General features: G+C 37.1%; 1 protein-coding gene across 1 annotated transcript in view; it reads right to left on the bottom strand.

Moving 5' to 3' along the window:
* LOC113063839 (follistatin-related protein 4-like) overlaps positions 1–23,536 on the bottom strand; it is a 168,721-nt gene that overhangs the window by 88,079 nt on the left and 57,106 nt on the right. Inside the window, exon 4 of the mRNA XM_026234207.1 lies at positions 14,893–15,120. Coding sequence (XP_026089992.1) covers positions 14,893–15,120 — 228 coding nt within the window. The remainder of the gene's footprint in view (positions 1–14,892; positions 15,121–23,536) is intronic.

Genomic DNA, 23,536 nt, shown 5'->3' with positions numbered 1-23,536 from the left:
TGCGCACCTTACCTCACCCCTGCCCTACACCTAACCACTTCTCAACAATATAAATAAAACATGTGCAGTAGCAATTTATTGCAAAGGCTGACCAAAACAACAACAAAAACAGTGTAAACATATTCCAAACGACTAATGCTGCAAGTCTGCTTAAGCATATTTTCATGGATCATTTGGCACATTATTGTTCCACTAAAATACCCTGCAATATTCAAACCAAGCTCCAAAAACTTGGGTTTGTGATGTAAAAAGGGCAAAATACATCTGAATATGACTCTAGAGAAAGACACTGACACTTTTACATCATCACATCATTGGTACTCAGTCGCATGAGCACGACCGGATATACCTACCGCACAACCATAGCTAAAACAGTGTTCATAAAATAAATAAATTATTTAATTAAATAATTGAGAAAAAAAAAAAAAACACAAACACAAATTCTGCTGAGATTCTGAACTACCAGCGTAGGTCACATGACAATGACAACATGGCAGATGTAGCACATTCAAAGTACATATTTTGTATCTATTACATGAATATGTGCAATATAATATATATATATATATTTATAAATATATTTTTGTTTTTATTAGTGTGGCAGCCCATAACCAGCTGTGCCAATGCCATTACACTTTAAGATAACTGGCAAAATCATTTGCAAGAAAATATCAAGAATAAAATGCTGAATAGCAAAATAAGGAAAAATCTGAAATAGAATAGCAAAGGTAGCAAAAATGTCCACCACCTCTGTTGGGGCCATAAATGTGGATGTGTGTGTGTGTGGGTTATGTGTGTGTGTTTGTGTGTCTGTGTGTTGAGAGGGTAGTAAAAACAGACTAAGGTTTAGGAGAGAAAAGCAAATGCAGTCTCTGGGAATAGTGAGGGAAGTGGCTTAGAGAATATTTTAAGGGATTTGGTCCATTTATTTTTTTATTGAAAGTGCCAGCATTGTAAATCTGTGTTTTTTGTTGTTCTTTTCAAGGTATAAAGCATTTAATATTTTACACCACAGAAATTGAATCTTTTGAGCATGTTACAACAGTAACTTAAGTATAGCAATGAAACTTACAATGGTGAATTGACAAAACAAATATGCTATTGCTGCACAAAAGCATGCATCCTATTCACAAACCACAAGCAATCTGTCTTAAAGAGGCTTTACATGTGCTGCACTGTTAGCATTTACAGTTGCACATCATTGTTGTTCTTGCAACCACACAGAAGATGATCCTTTTCCTAAAGAGTCTACTGCTCTTAACATCATCTGGTGATTGTAAAGATTTTATACTTTAACATTTCCTTTTAAGGTTTGATTCTTGAAGAGTGTGTATAATAATGTCACCTCATTGTACACAGTCTTTGTAAATGCTGTATATATATATTAAAAACTACAGAAGTGAATGGCTACCATCAACTATTTAGTTGCCAACATTCTTCAAAATCTCTTCTTTTGTGTTCAGTCCCTTTAAGAAGAGTTTTAGAGAGAGAAAACCTCTTTTAAATGGCTTCTGCAAAAGTGAGTTGAGTGTTGCAAGCATTTTGTGAACCATTTGGAGAGAGGAGGAGCAGACTGTTGAGGGCTCATAATGCATTTACACTTGTCTTTCTGATGAGGATGGGGACAACAGATTCAGGTCACATGTTAATGACAAGGAAAGTAAGGTGTTTTCATGAGATTAATCATGGCTTCAGTTTATTTTTCATGTAGGCAGCATGTCCGACACCTGATCAATATGTGTCACCCTGCAGGGTGCTGAACACACTCTCAGGAAATATGAAAACTAATCTCAGTTACATACTGTAACTGGGACAAATGAAATGACCAAAAATACCTAATTACTTTTATCAGAAAAACACAGCAAACAGCAGCATGTGCTCTGCATCACAGCAAGAAGATGCAGCATCCAGACGCTCGGCAGCATGTATGAAAGTCACCGGAGCGCAGGAAAACAACAAGACAAAACCTCCCAGAGACTGTGTTATTCGGCTTGGCAGAGGAAGGCTGTTTTAAGCATTCTGTTGAGCTCATGCTCAGATGGAGAGCGTGATTAAAACGCTGCCCCCTGCTAATGAGCACACAGAGCACAATGTCACCAGGTATTAGTGCTCATTTTTCTGGCTGGGCCCGTAGGGATGGATGTCAGGAATGGTGAGGCGACACTTCTCTCAGCGGAAGGCATTAGCACTCTGTGCTGATCTCTCACTGTTTGAGGAGTGTGTCATGTGAAGAGTGCAAACCAAACTAGATACGGTAGACCAATTACAGTACTCTCCCAAGACAGACAAGAACGCCATGATGCACACAGACAAAAGACATTAGGGTTGTCATTTCTATAACACTTACAAGACAAACGTAATTGAAGCCAGGTTAAAAGTTGAAAAATCATCCTAAACCAGTGACAGAAATAAACATTTCCATTAAGGAGAATGATTTTCCCAGGCATTGATTATCTGTATAAGGGCACATTTTCTAACCGTATAATCTTATTAAATATACACATAATCTTAAATGTAAATTATTACATTTACTCAATAAATGCAATTTAAATAAAGACACTAGGGCTGATATCAATCAAATGAAATCAGTCAACAAAATCTATCTTTGCACTGCTGAAATGGCACAGAAGCTACATCTGTATAGATGTATTTACACAGAATGTTTAATGTAGCTCAGAGATACAATGAATGCATTTACATTGCTGGTGCAGGTGCCGGCAAACCACTGTCTTAAAGGGGTAATATGACGTTGCTAAAATTAAGAAAAATAAATAAATACTTATTTGGTGTAATGAAATGTTTTCATGCAGTTTAAGGTAATAAAAAATAATAATAATAATAATTCCATATACTGTACATTATTGTTTCTCCTCTATTCCCTGCCTTTGTGAAGCATGTCAATATTTACAAACTCATTGCTCTGAAAAGCGAGGAGTGCTCTGATTGGCCAGCTATCCAGTGTATTGTGATGACGGAAATGTTATGCCCCTCATCATACTGTGATGCCGTGTCCTAACGCGACGAGACAAAAACATTAAACCCCATTACCAACGAGGCATTTGTTGCATCCAGTGGGGACACAATTACTGATTATAGCGATTATATTATAGCCGCATAGAAATAAATCTGTCTCTGCATCCTTGTGATTGGAGAAACAACAAGCGCTACTCTACACTGCTTAAAACTTGTGTTTGAATCGTCAGTGGCAAATTCTTGAAATCTTAAAAAAAACATACTTACAGGCTGTGAGTCAGAATCTAGGCTGTCCTTGCAAAGTCAGAATTGTCCCACTTTATAGAAACAGCCTTTGTGCACAGCTGACAGTGTAGGATACTTTCCCAGGAAACCATGAACGAGTAGACTACTCTCGTTATTTCTGACATTAAAAGCTATGCTAAAAATAGTAAGGTTGGTATACTAGTATGCAGTTGTAAGTTTTGCAGTTGTCTGAACTAATGTATTTGTATGATGCATGACAGGTTTCTTCACCTTATTAGTTTCAGTTTATCTTCCAATAAAGATAACATAACCCTAACCCTAATTTATGCAGTTAGCTAAACCTAACAGTGTTTTTACACTGGATGCATGTATTGACAAGCATTTGTGGTAAACTAAAATATAATTTAATGTCATGTCTATTGGAACTTGTATGTCATGCATTTAATTATATTTGCAATTGCACATCTGTAATTAAAATGTAATATCAAATAACACAACAGTTGAATTTATAATCATGTACTATACATGTGTTTAGTTGGTTAGACGACACATCAAAATAAGTATCCTGCTATATAGCATGACAAAATATTAAAAATCATAGATGTACAATGTAATTTAAAGTAAACTTTGAATTTGTTATTATTACAAAGTGCACTTTTTTAAAAGGGAAATAAGTGTTAAACAGTCATGAAAGTGTCTCTCTTTAAGTCTCTAAAGTGGACTTTTATTTCATTAATTTTATATTATCTGGATGTAAAGTTATACTTTTAAGATTTGAAGTACACAAGTGCAAGGTTAATGCTGGTTTGATGTTGAAGTAGATTGCGGAAGAGAATGAGCTATTTTCTCTTATCTGCTCACAGTTGGTGGATCTGTGCTATGTAATAGCATGATCTAATATCATAGTTAAATCCCTTAGAAAAGATGGACAGAGATAGTGAGAGGTTTATTTCCTCCCATAGAAAGAGTCACTTATGCCGCGTTTCCACCACAGGAACTTTACCCAGGAACTAGGGACTTTGGCCTGGTACTCGGTGTGTTTCCATCGCAGGAACCAGGAACTAAATAAAGTTCCGGGTAAAAAAACGCCCCTCAGAAAGTCCCTGCTGGTGAGGTGGTACTTTTTCAAAGTTCCGGAACTTTTGGGGGCGGGACTTGAGCGCTAAACATCCTGATTGGTTGAGTTCACGCAGCATTGGTTGAGTTCAACCACCATTTATTAGGATCAACATTTTCAAAATATTACTGTTAATGTCTCATGAAATGTAATTTGAAAAGTATTTCAAGCGAGAATGTAGTGGTTTAAAACTCAAATCTGTGGTTTGTTTATAAAGACAGCGCCTATTTAAAAATGTGTTTCGCCGATCTCGTAGACGGTGAGCTCCACTCGATCAGCGGGAGCTCAGTCCTCATGTATCCACCGAGAAGCAGCCTCACCTCGGATAGACCTTCTGATGTGTGCCGCTGGCTCTGATGTCTCTTTAGTGTTTAAACATAACATAATTCAGCTGCGGGGTAAATCTAACAGGTTTTCTATGGTCTTTATTCAATTTATCTATATGTTAAAATGAAAATAAAAAAGGCAAATTTATATAATATTTCGTTTCATTGTAATGACTATATATACACATATCCCTGAACTAAGTACATTTCTGAAGCTGTTATTATGTTTAAATGAAAACCAAAGGAGGCAGTGGTAATTGATATCCTATTTTGTTTTATTGTAAATATACAGACAGGAAAATTGCAGAGGCCAAGACGAGCTGACTGATGTTATCAAGTATGCTGCTGTTTGCAGTATTACCGGACTTGCGTCGTCACGGACATCACACTCCCGAGTCGAATGCGCAAAATCTGAACTACCGAGGATGCACGTCCAAAATCAGTGTACTTTGTATTGAGAAACGCACGCAGAGCTACGTCACCAGACTATTTGACTAATCTTCCTGGTACTTTACACCGCGGTGGAAACGCAGAAATCAACAGGTCTTGGGGGAAAAAAGTTCCTGGTACAAATGTTCCGGGTAATTTCGATGGAAACGCAGCATTACAAAAGACTCGGGCAGTCAAGTATGCAATGACTTTAACAGACTGCCGTATAACACAAAGCAACAGAATTTCAAAATTGACTCTCTGTGAACTTTTAAATGAAATCAAAGCCTGTCAGATATCTACTGTTTAGTATGCTCAGACTTTTCAACTGTGCTGTTCATCTTGCCATATGCTTTCACCTTTTGTGTTTTATTGCATGACTGATATTTGGCAAGTCAAATGAATGAAAGGAGTGAAAGTGCTCATATGCAACTGTCAGACTCATAAAGAAACAACCTTTATGAGATGACAAACCTGTGATATTCCCTAGAACAACAGGACTTGTTCTTTATGTGATGCACTCTGGATTATAAATGAGACGTACTGTACAGCAATGTAAACAACCCAAAACTGGGATCGATCACAATCTTTAACTTTGTAAAAAGTGGAAACCTACGTTCGTAACTTTAAAGAGCAATTTGTACCTGATTTAACTCATAAAAAATTGTTTTTGAATGTATTTAGGTTGATTTAGTTATGCAATATATATTTTTAAATTGGGGCTGTCAATCTAACGTGCACAGTTGGTGCAATTAATTCTGAAAAAAAGAACACATTATAATGATTAAGGCATTTAACGCAGCTGACCAGATCTCTATGTCACCTCACATTGATGCAGTTACTGATGAACTTGTTTGATTGAGCTTATAGAATGCAGTTATATGCACTAAAATGCAAGACATGATAAAAAAAAGCCCTTGTATGGGTTTTTGTCTTAAATTTATATCATATGAAATAGTAGCAATATCACAAGCGAGAGTGCTTTATTTTTTCCTCAATATCTGCATGCATTGATTTTAAATAAAAAATTTAATAAACAGGAAGTTATTACTGTTTTAGACACAAAATTGTCAGTATTGTCTGTTTTTTGCAAACGTAAATAGTTCCAAACAAACTTCAAGTCCATGAGCAACACACAATGGTGATTTGTTACTGAATGAATCAGCAGTGTTGAACTAATAAAGTGATATGTGAAGCCAATGATTCAGTGACTCATTCATAAAGATTCACTTGTTTTGTTTCTGAATGAATCAGCCGTTTGAAAGAATCAGTTAAATAAATGATTCACTCATTGAGAGAGTGACTTGCCTCCTACTGGTGCTTTTAGTTTTGTATTTACAGTATCATTTAAATCATATATGCAATTATATATCTTATTTTTTTCTTTGTTGAATCAACATATGTCTTTCTAAATCTTTGTTGTTGTTGTTGTTATGTCTGTTCTTTTCTCATTTAACACAATAATGTGTCACACTTTATTTTAAGGTGTTACACATAACATGTTCTTACTATTATAACAACTATAAATTATGCATAATTACATTGAAGTAACCCTAAGCCAAACCCTAATTCTAACCTTAACCACATAGTAAGTAGATTTAGTTAATTAATATTTCTCAGTTCTTAAATGTATAATTACACTGCAATAAGGACACCTGAAAATAAAGTGTGACCAAATAATGACTTCAAATGTTGTTTTGGGTGTAATTTCTTAGCCAAAATTAATGTGCAATTAATTCAGTTTATTAATGGCCAAATCATGTAATTAATGAGCTTAAACAGTTTAATCGCTCGACGGCACCATTTATATATTTTATTTTATTTTCAAAAACAAGATTAGCATTTAGCATATTTTTTTTTTAAATAAATTTTCTTCAGTGTAAGAATGAAAAATTATTCTCACATTCATTTTATAACTTTATAGTCTAAGGTCTTGTAGGTGATCAGTTTCAAAGACTTCAGAGAGACAGAGGAGAACTCGATGACAGAGGAACATATATGTTAAAAATAGCACTTTAGTTTCACCGTTCAAAATTGTAAATTAGCGTTTCAAATTAAATAGCCCGAGACTGAAGTATTAGAGCTCATTTGGGTGAACGCCATCACTTGAAAATCCAGACCGATACATCATGAGTGAGAGGCATAGAGAGAGATAAACGCATTATACAAGCGCTGTCAAAGTCTCTGAAGCGGATGTTAGGATGCGCTTTCAGAGCAGATTAGCTTGTTTTGGAGCTGATTGTTGAAAGCGACAGTCTGGAATGAGCATGCTCTGTTTGGCCCTTCAGGCTCAGCCTTTTCTATTCATGCAACTGAAGGCTTCAAGTCTCAAATGATGCTAATATACAACAATGCCTAATAGAAAACAGTTGTCTTAAAATTAGTCCTTTGGATTTATATGCAAACTATTCACACGCAGTTTAATTGACTAATTAGGTCAGAATCCACAAGAAGTAACATCAGTGACTCGAGAGCGGCTGAAGTTTTCTGAGTAAGTGGATCTGCAAAAAGCACAAGCACCAACAGCGTAGAATGCAAGTTAAAAAAATATAATTTTACTTCTCTCCTTGTTTAATTTACAATATATCTCAGCACTATATATGGGGGAAAAGGCACACACACACTGCACATACATTTCATTGGATTGCTGTCATTTGAACTCTGAATATGCATAAATATGATAATGAGAAGCTTTCTTGAAACATTTATGAAAAGCAACAGCTACTTATCAGTCTTGGTCCACTCTAGTGCATACATATGCATCACATTTGAGCTTTCTCGAGTCTCTTGCAAATGAGAGTGATGTTTACGTGGCAGGGGACTTAAGTGGGAACAGGGGACATTTATAAGTAGAACATGGCATCCATTTCAAATAGCAAACACTTTAATGCAATACATCTCATGGGAGCAATAAAGTTAATGGCCATGTGACCTGTTTATTCACCATCGTGAAAGAAGGATAGAGATGCTTTTAGGCTCATTAATAATAAAAACAAAAGCAAGTTGAAGTTTAGCATGCACTGCACCTGGATATATTACTTTAAGGGAAAATTCAACACAACATGCTGTCTCTTATATATTTGATTAAGTGGCACTTTATGATGTGTGATGTCCGTGTTAAGGTGCCCCATTATATCACGCAGTGTGTAATATAACTGTTGTCAGTGGAAAACGTCTGCAAAGTGTCAAAGATCAAAGTGCATGACAAATGGAGTTAGTCTCACAAAAGAAAGAATCGATTCTGAACTGCCTGAAGTGAGTCGTCAATGATTCCAGGCTTATTTCCTGCACTGTGTTACAAGTAAACACATTACAAGTAACCCTAGCTAAGCAAACCAAGCCAGTCGATTTGGTCCATCACACTTTCAAATACATTTAGCTTTTCTATATTAAACTTAAAAATTCACATTCTGTGTTTTTACAATGATTGCACAGAGCAGCAGCAACAAGCATGTGAATTTATCATGGCAAGCAGATGCATTGCATGTGAATACAGTAAGTTGTGTTCTGTCTATTTTTGATGCACTAGCAATAAACACATTGAAAATAATGCAGAATATGCATGCTATATATATCTGACTTTATTCTGGTTAGGTCCAGATTTCTCTGTTGTTGTTGTTGTTGTTGCATGTTGTAAAACATGTACTACATTATAGCACTTGTATATCGTTGCCCTCTTGTTGATTTCAATTGCTTCCATTGTCCTCAAATGTAAGTCACTTTAGATAAAAGCGTCTGCTAAATTACTAAATGTGTACATTTTTGTGATTGTGCCATATGCTTTTGTAATGCTTCAGATGATGTATAAATTGTGATTTATACATCATCTGAAAGCTGAATAAATAAGCTTCCCATTGATGTGTGGTTTGTTAGGAGGACAATATTTGTCTGAGATACAATTATATGAAAATCTGGAATCTGAGGGAGCAAAAAATAAATAAAAATACAGAGAAAATAGCCTTTAAAGGTGTCCAAATTAAGTTCTTGGCAATGCATATTAATAATAATAAAAAATTTTTTTGATATATTTACGGTAGGGAATTTTCAAAATATCTTCATGGAACATGATCTTTGGTATAAAAGAAAAACCAATACATTAATATTTTTTTTTTTTTTTTTTTTTGGCTATTGCTACAAATATACCCCAGCGACTTAAGACAGGTGTTGTGGTCCAGGGAGACAAATGTTAATGTAAATGTAAAAACAGTGAGTATAAATTCATGCCATGCAACAGGCAGGTAGTATTTTCTATAAGCTGTTCTCTGCCAAAATTCATATTTGTCAGGCAAACTTTTTATGCAGATTTGGAGGCATTAGTAAGCTTGACTTGATTTATTAATGTATTTAAATAAATAAAAAACATCCAAAACTACATTGTATGCATATTTAGTTTTGAGTAAATTTTTTTTATTAATTATAATTATATTTAATGTTTTATAAAACCAGTCGCTAATGTAAAGGGTGAGGATGTGAAAAGTCAGTGGTAAAGATGTTTCAGACACATATAGAATAAGAAAGTGTTTTTGACCTTGGATGCATATAAACATATTGTAAAATACCTCCAAAACAGAGTAGGAACCTTTAAAATAGCATAAGGGGATACTCTAATTTCTAAACTACCATACAAAACTGAGGAAGTGTGTTTCATAAAACCATCTGAAAAAAAAGGAGTGACAACCGCATTTAAACTCTGAATCAGAACACCCTCTCAAAACTGACCGGACTGACATCATTGCAACGTTTTGCCATCTCGTGCATTAGCTATCCACTATTTTTGACCAAAGTAATATTACAGTGACAGAAGACTCATTATAGTCTGTGATTTTAATGAAAACACTTTCAACAGAGCCGTGTGTTTCACTTATGTTTGGAATGATGCTTCACAAAGCATACTTATGAACCATGTCCACTTATTAAGTGTCTTTGTGCTTGTTGTTGTGCTAAACTCACAAAACGATCCATTTTATGGAGTTAGTAGGCAGGTGCAGGTCCACTACAGCAGATCTTTAGCAGCCAAGAGCAGATTGTGATATTTAGGATGTGGCTTATTTTCAAGATAAAACATTTGAAATTGAATTTGAGTTTCTTATGGGCTTATTTATTTATTTATTCTTTTATAGCAAGATCTGGCAATATTAATGAGTCTAAATTGTACTTTGTTACCTGTGAATTGTGCATACAGAAGAGACACACATCTCTGAAATGTGTTTAAATACGTCATTATTAGTTTGCTGCAAAAGCGGTTGCCACTACCTGCATTTTTTAAGTCAATACAGCAGCAGAATGCAGTTGTCACTCCTGTAAATGACTAAACTGTGTGTGTACAGAACAGGATTAAGCACTAAAAGGTGAAATAAAGCTGAATTTCCTGCAGTGTGTATGTGGCCATGCACTACATGGACAAAAGTACTCATTTAATCAATACATAAGTATAAGTGCATGGGCTCTCACCACTGACAGGAGATTAAATATTTATAAAAGTCCACAATACCCAATAAAACAATGTTATATTGGGTCTTGTAAAAAAGTACTCTGCTGATGTCTTGAGAGGACACAGTGTTGATTCTGTAGTTCAATGTAATAGTATTTATGTTGTGAATGTACATGTCACTTCATATATCTCAAAAACAGGAGCAGAGAGGGATCATTAGGAGTTCTGTCACTGACACTGCAGAAACTCCTCGCAGCATCCCTCTAACCACCAGAGATTCATTTGTACACCTCTTGGTGTTTTGATGGTGGACACGCTCAAGTTTCTCCCAGCTGCAGAGGCGTCCCGCTGCGCGCCAAGCATCAGTCAAACGCTCTCACGCTTTGTTGTGGCACTCCGGCGGCCTGCAGAGATGAAAGACACCTCTCCAGCGCAGTGTGATTGTGCTGCTGTTTGTATGTTGTAAGAGAGAGAGTTGGGATCAAAGTTGAGCTGAACAGTGACCCGAGGAAGCGTCTTTCTTTTTAATGACAGGCATGAACACCCACATTGAAAGAACCTATATATATGCGCATATATGAAACCTATATGCAGTGTATATGCACATATATGATAATATATATGCTGCATATATTCGTATATATGACACATATGTATTGCTTCTTCATATTCACATAAGCACATATATGTCTTCTATATAGCTAATGGCAGGATCTGGTCATTTTTGACTATCATACATGATGCCTAGCTCATATTTTTGTTTTGTACTATCTGATTGATCTTGAGTAAATAAATAATGTACATTTCTACATTTTGGACTTTTATTTTTGTTGCCTAGCAGCTATGAATTTTAATTTTACTATTATAGGTGAACATATAGGTGCATATATACGTGCATATATGTACCTATATAGGTATATGTATGCACATATATATATGTGTACATATATGTGTGCATATATGTAAATATATGTGTGCATATATGTATGTGTACATATATATGTGTGCATATATGTACATATATTTACATATAATAAAGGAAAACGGCCAATTTTATACGTCACATATATTAAAAACCTATATCAAAACATATATTGAAACATATATGTTTATATAGGTTTTTTCCATGTGGGCAGAGAGAAGGATATCCTTCACAAGCATCAGTAAGGTGTTTAAAGATGCCTAATTACATGATATGTACAAAATTATGAAGGCTCTGGCTCCACAAATAATAAAACTTAGAGAAAAAATAAATAAATGAAAAAAAAAACAGTTCCAGTCCTTGATTCTGATTGGTCAACAGCTGTTTTATTCATAAAGCAAGGCTATGACCGCTTCACTCTACGGTTCTGTAAATCACTGCACAACATCCTTAGCAACATAAACAATCTATAAAGACTGATTTTTTTTTTCTCTCAAAATTAACTGGTAGATGTGTACAAGCCTCTGTGTGGAAACCCACAGTTTCCGAAGTGTAGAGGGAATATATCTGCATTTAATAGCTTTCTGTTTCGGGTATGGTACTGTATGTCCATCAGATTACTCTGTAATGACACTTGCAAAGTCACACTGTGCAGCGAATCGGCCTCTTATAAACTGAAAGACAGAAATGTTTCCTCATGCCGAGAGATAATCAGATGTATATGTATGAGAAAATATTAAATATGGTGTTAAAAAAATAAATTACACCTGGAGTTATTTCATAGCCATCAACACCACAGAGAGAAAAAAAGGGGGAAAAAAATCCCCACAATGACCTAAAGACTAAGCAGACAGAGCAAACAAAACCCAAATCATAAACAAATGGAGAATCTCAGATGTTTCCCCCTAAAATACCCCAGTAATCTCACCTGTGAGATCTCACAACGCTATCTCATGACCAATTTGTACGTATTTTACGAGGTGGCTTATTCGTACGAATTTGTACGACCTCATTCGTACGATTTTATACGACCGCAGTGACGGTAAGTTTTATGGGTGGGGTTAGGTGTAGGTCATTCGTACAAATTCATACGAATTGTGCAAATCGTAAAATACTTACGATTTGGCAACAATCGTATGAATTTGTACGAGTGTGGTCTTACGAATTCGTACGAATAAGCCACCTTGTGAAAAATGTAAGAATTGCCATGAGATCGGGTTGGATCTCAACAATGTCTCAAACTGTGCTCAGATTCGTCAACATCTGCAATCAGAAGTCAGAGATTTAAACATATACTGAATATACAAACTCTACTGCTATTCAATCATTGTATACACTCTCAGTGTCAAAATCACGTCTGAAGACTTCAAAACTGAAAGAAATAAACAAATAAAAGAATAAAAACATAAAACTATTGAGATGTAACCCAGAGCTCCCTCAATCTCCTGAGCTGTGAGCTATAAATGTGATCTTGACTGCGTATGAGCAGAAAAACTGAATTTAACCTTCAGGATTAAAAATCACCATAAAACCAAGCCCTGACACATGGCAAGATGTATAAATTCCTCCACAAATATACACACAAGACTCCTTTCCTTAAGTTTACACATGCTGGAATACATAAGCGAGGCATTCCTTGCGATTTCCCTGTTCTCTGTAAACTGGATTAAAGGTGCAGTGTGTCAACGTTATTCTTTTCCTTCTCAATGTGAAATACTTTATAGATCTCCTCAGACCGCACACCTCAGCTGTGCACAAAGGCACTGTGCATTATTATTATTTATGAGGTGGAACATTGTCAAGTGCTTCTTGTGCTTTAGAATGACCTTCATTTAGTTAGAGGCCATAAACCTTGACTGTCTTATCACAAGGCATATTCCCTACATGACACCACTACAGATCAAATCTGTAGCTTATGAATACAACTCACATCTTATATGTGCTGTCTAGAGACGAGCACCTAACATAAATACAGTTTGTGATGTTATAGCTGAGATGAGTTCATATGGTGAATCGTTATGAACATGTATTTTTGTCTTGATTTCCAGCACAGATACTTGGGCATGATGTTAAAGTGACAGTTCACCCAGAAATGTAAGGTTTGGGTGAACCTGTATGAGTTTCTTTCTTTTGTTGAACACAAAAGATATTTTGAAGAATGTTGGTAACCAAACAGTTGATGGTAGCCATTGATTTCCATCGTATTTTTTATTTGTTCAAGTTAATGGCTAACAGGTTTGGAATAATTAAGGGATTCAATAAACAGTGGATTATATATCAATATTTCATGGATTCAATGCTTTTGGGGACCCAGTGTGTTATTGGATGTTTTTTAATAGTTGCTTTAACAATTTGAGACGGATTCATCTCCCGATCACTGTTTTATAATAAAAGCATAGTCATGCCAACAGGTTAAAGGGATAGTTCATCCAAAATTTTGAACTTTGTCATCATTTATATACCGAGGTGGAAGGAAGTGGTTGCACAAACAAAAGGGTTTTTAAGACAGTAAGTGGTTGCAAATGACATGGCTACTTGTGTGATAGATATATATATATATATATATATATATATATATATATATATATATATATATATATATATATATATATATATATATATATATATATATATATCTAAGTTCTAGAACAACATACAGTATGCTCTCATCCAGACGCCGTCTCTTTCAGGGAAGACCTTGCATTTCCCAACATGACAATGCCAGACCACACACTGCATCAATTACAACATCATGGCTGTGTAGAAGAAGGATCCGGGTACTGAAATGACCAGCCTGCAGTGCAGATATTTCACCCATAGAAAACATTTGGTGCATCATAAAGAGGAAGATGCGACAAAGAAGACCTAAGTGAGTTGAGGAACTAGAGGCCTGTATTAGACAAGAATGGGACAACATTCCTATTCCTAAACTTGAGCAACTTGTCTCCTCAGTCCCCAGACGTTTGCAGACTGTTATAAAAAGAAAAGGAGATGCACACAGTGGTAAACATGGCCTTGTTTTTCCCCTCAAACATTTTCTCAGTTTAAACATTTGATACATCATCTATGTTGTATTCTGAATAAAATATCATCTTAAAAAATATATATATTTTAAAAAATAAAAAATAATTTGTTTAATATTAAAATAATGAAAATATTACATTTTTATTTACTAAAAACAACAACAGTAACACTTATAATAATGGTTTGTATAAATAGTTTTACTGTTTACCACAATTTTGTATTATTTTTCTATCTATAGTGGATAATTAATCATAATTCACAGAGAATTTATTACGTCCACATTGAAAATTAAGTTGGACTGAGCTCAGAACATCCCCCATAAAAAAATGCATTTGGAGTAGCAGCCGATGTATTGACCACACATCAATCACAAGCACTGGACACTCGCGCATTGCAGCGCTACAGTGAGGAACATGCATCTCACCTTTGAAAAAGCAGTCTTTGCTGTGGACCACATAGATTCTCCTCCGCTGCAGGCAAGCGGTGCGGTACAGCTCGCAGTGGTTCTCATAAAAGCGTCCGTCAGAGCCACACACAGGCACAAACGAAGTGTGGCAGCTTTCCTGGCACACACACTCTGCACGGCCTGTTACCTCCCTGAACACACACTCCCGACCCCGGCCACAGTATGTCCTCCTGCATGGACCCTCATCTGCAGAGAGAAAAAGCTAAATGTTAAAATCAACATGGTTTTGTGTGTGATTTACCAGCCTGTGAAACAATGTCATCAATCCCTCTTAGCTTTTATGAAACTTTCATATATTATCATTATGATATTAAAAGGAAAAGACTGTAAAATTGCTATGGTAAAAACCTATTAATTGGTTAAGAGTAAGGGGCCATACTATATAATAGATACAAGCTTACATAAAAAAATATAGATATATATACCGTATCACTGCCACTTTATTAGGTACACCTGTTCAAACTGAGCATCAGAATGGTGAAGAAAGGGGCTTTGAACATGGAATGGTTGTTGGCCTGAGTATTTCAAAAACTGCTGATCTACTGGGATTTTCACGCACAACCATCTCTAGGGTTTACTGAAAATGGTCCAAAAAATAAAAAATATCCAGTAAGCGGCAGTTGTGTGGATGAAAATGCCTTGTTGATGTCAGAGGTCAGAGGAGAATGGACAGATTAGCAGTTAGAGATGATAGAAAGGTAACTGTAACTCAAATAACCACTCGTTTACACCAAGTTATGTAGAACACCATCTCTGAACACACAACACATCAAATCCTGAAGCAGATGGGCTACAGCAGCAGAAGACCACAGCGGGTGCCGCTCCTGTCAGATCAGAACAGGAAACAGAGGCTACAGTTCACACAGGAACATCAAAATTGGACAATAGAAGGTTGGAAAAACATTGTCTGGTCTGATGAGTCTCGATTTCTGCTGCGACATTCAGATGGTAGGGTCAGAATTTGGTGTAAAGATCATGAAAGCATGGATCCATCCTGCCTTGTCTCAATGGTTCAGGCTGATGGTGGTGGTGTAATGTTGGGGGATATTTTCTTTGGGCCACCTTGGGCCCCTTAGTACCAACTGGGCATCGTTTAAACACCACAGGCTACCTGAGTATTGTTGCTGACCATATCCATCCCTTTATGACTACAGTGTACCGATCTTCTGATGGCTACTTCCAGCAGGATATTGCACCATGTCCTAAAGCTCAGATCATCTCAGACTGGTTTCTTGAACATGACTATAAGTTCACTTTACACAAATGACCTCCACAGTCACCAGATGTAAGTCCAGTAGAGCAGCTCTGGGACGTGTTGGAACGAGAGATTCACATCATAGATGTGCAGCCGACAAATCTGCAGCAACTGCGTGATGCGATCATGTCAATATGGACCAAAATCTCTGAGGAATGTTTCCAACACCTTGTTGAATCTATGCCACGAAGTTTTGAAGGCAAAAGGGTTTACCTAATAAAGTGGCCAGTCAGTGTATGTATTGCTATACATATATTGTTATATTTACATTTTTAAATGAAAAAGAACAAGTATTAATTGATAAAACATAAATTGACAAAATTCACTGTCACATTTTATGCTTTTTCGTTTAAATGTTTCTTCTTAGTTTTTGTTTTCCTGTTATGTACATTAGGGTTTTATGTGACATCTAATGTTGTTAAAAGAATGTTTATTGCTTATTTTAGTGTCATGTGTGTAACCATGGTGGTGCTTTTGTGTTTTTTACATTACCTTTAAACAAAATATAGGTTTTAACTGTACATTTAAGTTTAATATGTAAAACCTACAAATTTGCTACTGTATTTTTTTTACAAGTAATTACATGAGAACTTTGAGGTGTGAGTGTATGCAGTTTGCAATTAGAACAAAAAGTCCAACTACAGTAATTACATTTACCATAAACCTTACTTTGCTCATTAATTAAAAAACCCCACTATACAAACAAACACAAATCCCATCACATTTTCCTCTGAACATCCTCTTTGGGTCTCACATTCCAAAATGAACCAGAGTTGTAGTAGAAAAACAAAAAACAGAACAGCATGTTTGTAAAGCAGTTTGGACACACTTTGGTTCACTCGATCCCAGATAGTATGTTAAAGTTTCTCCAGCCAAGTCTAAAAGCTCGCTCCCTGATGATTCCTCCATTGGCACTGAAAAAGCTGCTGAGGACTGGGTGCTCTTTCCAGCGCTGCAGGAGTGCAGTAAGGGAAAACTTCTGTTGGAGGCACATGCTGGTTATGGGCTAGTGCAATGTCCATGCCAGTTTTAGTACTTTCTTTGGGCGACAGCTGATAGGCAGGAAATGATTCCCTATTATTTCCTGACCACTGACTAAGAGCACTGGAGTGGCATCAAACTTGGATCGGTGTCACCTATTCTCTATTACATGCAGTTAAATGAAGTTAAACAGTACACATAATCAGACAGTAGAATGTGTTGACTGTTAGAGATTAGGAGCGAGTCATTTTCAAACATCAAGACAAATACAACCATGACACATGATACTTTCTTCTCTAAAGAGAATATATCCATTCTGAGACAGTCAGACGGGATTATACAGCCTAGAAAGAGAATAATCACTAAAAGCTGTCATTCACTTCAGTTCATCACGATCTCACGACGTTCCATTAATTAATGAAGCTGTCTGCACTGCTCAATGAATCTTTTATTTACACATTGTTATAATAAGAAGACAAGCTTACAGAACTCAGCACTTGACCAAAACTCAGCGTTTTGAGTGCTGAGTGAACAGTTGAGGCTCTCCAGAACACAATTGCACACTGGAGCTTTTGCCAAATATGTTTCGCCAATATCAAATGGGGTTAGTGTTAAGATCATAAGGAGGGCGATTGAAAGACTCTTACTGAAGCTTACTGAACTGTTGACAAACTATGGTTAAAAAAAGAAAAAATATATATATGTCATGTGTAATTCAATTTAGTGTGAGTCTTAAATGGCATCAGAAAAATTTGAGGAGATTTGGTTTATTTCCTCCATAAAATATTTTCTAAACTTAGGATGCAAATTGGCTTCATCCATGCGTTAAGTTTTGTTCAGCTGGAATTATTTGGTATAACATCACATGCAGCCAAAGTTAACGTTATTTTAAGAAAAACACATGTGGTGCTTTCTGATTTTTACACAACAACACACACACTGACCTTAAATGCTCACTTTTATGGGTTTTAAATGAGTATGGCTAACAGTTATAATAAAACCTGATCAACAGGGCAAAAAATGCGTGCCTCCCCTTAAGGTCCCAGCCTTTGTCATTTGGTTTCCTAATTATTTACCGCACATCCAAAAAGCAACAGCAGACACGAACACCCAGCCCAACATCGTGACCTTCTTTCTCCATGTCAAGGTTGCAGACAATTACCAGATCATTTGTTTTCCCTGAACATTGAAGCTTAAGTGCTTAACTGAGCTCTGATTCTGTGAAAAGGACTTCCTCTTTCTTGGGACGCCTGCTGTCCGAACATCTCCTGCCTTTCCCAGCTCTTTCTCTGCCCCAAGTTAAACAATCTGGTCCAAAATACAAAAGCTCCTTTTACAGCACTATTAGCAATTCTGCAGGGATGTCGTCCTCTTTGCAATCATGGCATGCGCTCGCTGACAATTCCCAACTGCACTCCACTCTGATTTACTTAAGAAGCTAAAGAGTTGATTTGTAATCCATTCAGTGTGGGCAGTGAGACAATGGTGATACATGAGTCTTAAAGGTTCCTCCGAAAGCTCTCAAACTCAGCTAAGCCGATCAGCAGTAGAGCTAATGCGTTTGTTTATCTTGACCATTCTTGGGACTGTTAAGAAGCTGCAAGCCATTGCTGGTCCATCAGCAATCGCTCCAGGCCTGGATGACAGATGCTCAAACAATTCATTGGAATCACCCAGGGATCCACAGTTTGCAAGTATTGTTCATCGGCCGTGGATTGCTCTGGATCTGATCCCATTGTCATCAAGAAAATGTGACTAATTGATTCCTTTCACAGGGAGTCGTGCAGACAAGAGTGACAGTGGTGTAATCCCTAAAAGCTTACATCATATGAACAACTTCCTCTCTGACATTAACCACAGACCACCCTCCAACCTCCAGGGCACATGAATTGTAAAGTTCTGCCAGACAGAATTTGGCTTGTCAAGTTTCTCATATGATGAAATGTCATTAACCACCAACCCCCCACCGAATACTAACATGAAGATCCTTTAACATCCATGGAATCTTTCCACTGAACAAAAGTTTCTTAATGATATTTAAATTCCTTCACACTAAGAAAAAATGCTTATTTTCAGAACTGTGTACTAAAACGTTCAGTCACACTTTAGTTTGGGGACCAGTTCTCTATTAACTATTAACTAACTATTAGCAATAACCTTTCCTCAATAAACTCATAATTTAGTGCTTGTTAATAGTTAGTTTTGGTATGGGGTAGGGTTAAGGGATCTAAAATATGCTCATGCAGAATAAGAGGCCATTCACACAGAATGTGTCTATCCAAAACACAAGAGACAGAACTCAGGAAGGAAAGTGTTACCAAATTATAATATAAGAAAGATACATATGAAATCAACCTACTTGAAAAAAATCTCAGATCTCATATTGCCTACTACTACACTTGCTTTATCTTAAAATGTTAAGTTTATGTAAGACACAAATTACTGTGTTGATGAGGATAATCGCAAAGATGGGCATTTTGACACATAACTATGTGTATCTGAACTTTTTAAAACAAGGCGAATAAAAGAACTCAAGTTTAGTCAGGTGCTGTACGAGCAGTTGCACGCCGTGTGTATCTTAACGCACACATTTACCAACAAGAATTATGCCCCGCTGCGTTATGTCCATGTATAGTTTAAAATAATTTGTTTTTAAACCACAATGATTGAAACGCATTTAACTGATAAACTTGCGTCATGACGCGCAAAATGATTGACATTTTTCTACGGGGGTATTTCCCAACCCTTAAGCGAACATGTAGAGTTTGTTTAAACACTACAAGCCAAATACATCCATCAAGGTAATAATCAAACTAACCTAAAATCTGTTTGGACGATGAAGCTGTGTTTTTATCTTCTCCATGTGCCTGGTCCACTTGCTGTTCCACAACTTCTACTCCATCATCAGCTTTAGTAAAATAACCTGATAGCTGGAGATTTTACTGACTATATTTTATCTGTGGTTTGTTTTTTAATTTTTTCTATTTCTTTTGAGCCTCTCTCACACATATGCTTTAGAATAGCTGAAATTTTTACTAATCAAAGATTGTTCTTTACATGACTATTTCCAGGTTAATGCCAGAACTAAGTGAAGAGTGGATGTGAATGCGGACATCAGGTGCAGCGATCACTTAATAGATATGTGTACAGTTCGTTCAAAAGTCAAACACAGAATAAATGGCTGTTGGACCGGATGACTGATTACCTGCGCTGGATTACCTAGACCCCCCAATTTCTGTCCCCAGTTGCAAAGTCATGTGTTTATTGTGTATTGATTATGTGCTTTTGTGCTGAGGTGTTTTTCCTGTTCTCACACTGTGCAACCAAAGAAGCATAGTCTGGGAGTTGTTTTTTTCTCTTCTCTTTCCTAATGTTATGCTGTATCTCTTTCCCTTGTACTACTGTATTTCGTTGCCTTGTTCCCACATGTGCAATGACAATAAAGCTGAATGTAATATAATCTAAAATGCATTTGATTGGTAAACCAAATTCAAATATGACGTTTCAGTCTCTAATGGTAGTTAATGGAATTTACAGCAAAATTCCACTAAATAATAGCGCTAATAAGCTAATAATAGCGCTAATTTCGTAATTGGTGCTCCAGTCAATACTCCACAGCCAATCATGGGCCCCCACCTTGCTTGGGCCCAGGAGATATCCTGGTCACATGACATGGCCCTCTCAAAGCAACTGTGACAAATAAATAAAGAAAACAGTTCTTTCTCGTCATCAAGTCTTCAGGGATATTGGATTTATTGTGAAGCAGATGAGCGTGATTGTAAGGCAGCATGTCATGGTTGAATCTCTCTCTGAGACCAGCCACAGCAAAATGATGTTGACAGCACAGGAGATATCTGAATATCAATGCAGGGGCACTCCGAGCATGTGCTGCTTTCATTCTGTTATCATCCAGCGTGCTTCTCTGTATAAAAGTACAACATTATTAATGTTTTTGAGATTTTTCCTCAAATAATTCTTCAGCCACTTCTTCAGATAACAGAAGAATCTCTAACAGAACACTCTCATCTTATTTCAACTGGCCACACAAGCAGAAAGAGAATGTGAATGTTTGGCTGATGTGGTGTGACTAGGGCTGTCGAAATTAACAATATTTAACACAATAAATGCATCATTTTTTTTTTCTTGCTTCATTCCTGTTTTATTGGAGCACAAAACTTGCTTGGACTTTATTATATGTGCTTAAACACAAACTATATGCTAGAAATTGTATTATATAAACAGTATAGACTTAACAATTCACTCTGCTTTTAACCTGTAGATGTTTGATGATAATGTCTGCATAGTTATATATTTGTCCTTGTAAACTGGCTTGTCGCTTAATATCAATTCATCTGTAGCAGTGCTGATGCAGCAGCTCCTCTATCTAAAAGCAAAACTACCCGCAAATCACCTGTCCCACGCAGCCGAGACCAAGGACACATTCCTGTAGCACCTCTGACCCGGGTGTGAGCTCATGATGATGCATTTCCTTTCCATAATAGTAATATCATAATGCAGATATTAAAGACTGCAGGCCTGCAGCTCCAGAGACAAGATAATCACTATAGTAAAAATAGACTGAATAATGATTTGCTGACTACTAATCATAGTAGTAATATCTAGCAAATTTATACTCAAAACAAGAATAGGATATTTGCATTATAACAATAAAATCTGTGTTATTTGTTACTGTAATACAACAAACAGAACACCAGGAATTACTGAAATCTTGTATTTAACAGAAGGCAGACAGGCTGAAATTCCTATTTTTAGTTGGCAATCGAAATGTCATCCTATAAGGTCTATTACATCCTAAAAAAGATAAATAATTTTGTTTAAATAATATTTTGACTTGACAGCAGAATGTTGATGTGCAGAAAACATACTGACTTGCTTTATACACTGCATAAATTTGTAAGTGTGTGTGTGTGTGTGTGTATGTGTGTAAATAATAAACATGTTTTGATGTTAACCAAACTATTAAATAATATTAATATAAACAAACTATAAAAAAAATATTATATTTGCCTGTAACAAATTAGAGAATTACCTTTTCTGGTAGTCAGTACATGGCTTTGTTGCTCATTTGCATTACATTGAGCTCTGCTTATTGCTTTTAATAAATCCTGATAACACTTACTGTACATTGTATTATACTCTATAAATATAATAAAGAATTTGCAACTTTTCTAAAACTGCTACTTTTTCAAGATGCTTGGAATCCTTCTGACTATAGTAAATATAATTCCCCTTCAGGAACTCGAGCTGCATCGGAAAACACTATGGGAACACATGTGATTCAAAATCCACACTTTGTCGAGACACTGATTCCCTTAGTAGATTATTTAGCAGCATGGAAACTACTGCTAAATGTGTCTCAATGGGTCCTACACACTGTAGAGAGAGGCTATAGAATCCAGTTTGGTTATCCTTTGCCTCTGTTCAACGGGGTTACCCCGACTCTGGTGGGTCCCGAACAGGCTCTGGTAATAGAACAGTAGTACACACCTTCTGAGGACGTAGCAGAGTCTGGGTTCTACAGCCGGTACTTCACAGTTCCGAGAAAGGTTGAAGGTTTGCTTCCTATTTTTGATCTGCGTCTTTTGAACCCCTCGTGACGGTCACGATCGCTGTGTCACATGTCTGGGCTTCCAGCACGCTGAGACTGCGTTCGTGGATGGCTCATGTTCTCATTGCGGGGACATGATCATCTCGGCGTTGAGATCGAGACTCGATTAACTTAAAAGGTATAGAGTCCCCTCTGCCACACCCCGTTCAAGCTCTTCTTCTCGTAAGAGGGCTACTTCAGCTGGTGGCCAGGGTGATCTGAGGGTTACCGTGTGGGCTTCCCCGACGGGCGAACCTCCTCGGGCCACACCCCCCTCACATACGCCGCAGCCAGTTGAGTTCTCGGATGAGTGTGCTGGACCCTCTCAGGCTCCTGACATCTCATTCGGGGCTCGTGAAGAGGACCGTATGTCGATCGCCGCATCACAAGGCGGGCTTGAGTCCTTGGGAGATGAGGGTTCAGCTGCGTTGCCTCCCTCAGGAGTGCCAGCTTTGTCCGAGTCCGATCCCGAGCTGACGGCCGTGCTTTCCCGGGCAGCAGAGAGCATCGGGCTTGAGTGGAATCCTCCACCCTGTCCCGAGTGCTCGAGGCTGGATGATTGGTTCCTGGGGGCACCAGGAAGTAACTAGTTCATGGAAGGCACCTTTAACTGCCTGAAACCGTTCTGGTTCTTCCTCCGCCTTCACTGCCCTCGATGGCGGGGCGCTTCTGCCCTGCATGCCATGGCCTCACTTCAGGTCTTTCAGGCCAAGCTGCTCCGACAGCTGCACGAGGGCGGTGCTGACCCAGGGGTTTTG

This window comes from Carassius auratus, chromosome 46 (assembly GCF_003368295.1).
Source record: "Carassius auratus strain Wakin chromosome 46, ASM336829v1, whole genome shotgun sequence".
NCBI classification, from domain to species: domain Eukaryota; kingdom Metazoa; phylum Chordata; class Actinopteri; order Cypriniformes; family Cyprinidae; genus Carassius; species Carassius auratus.
Note: the sequence above shows the minus strand (reverse complement) of the source record. Positions and strands in the feature narration are given on the sequence as shown.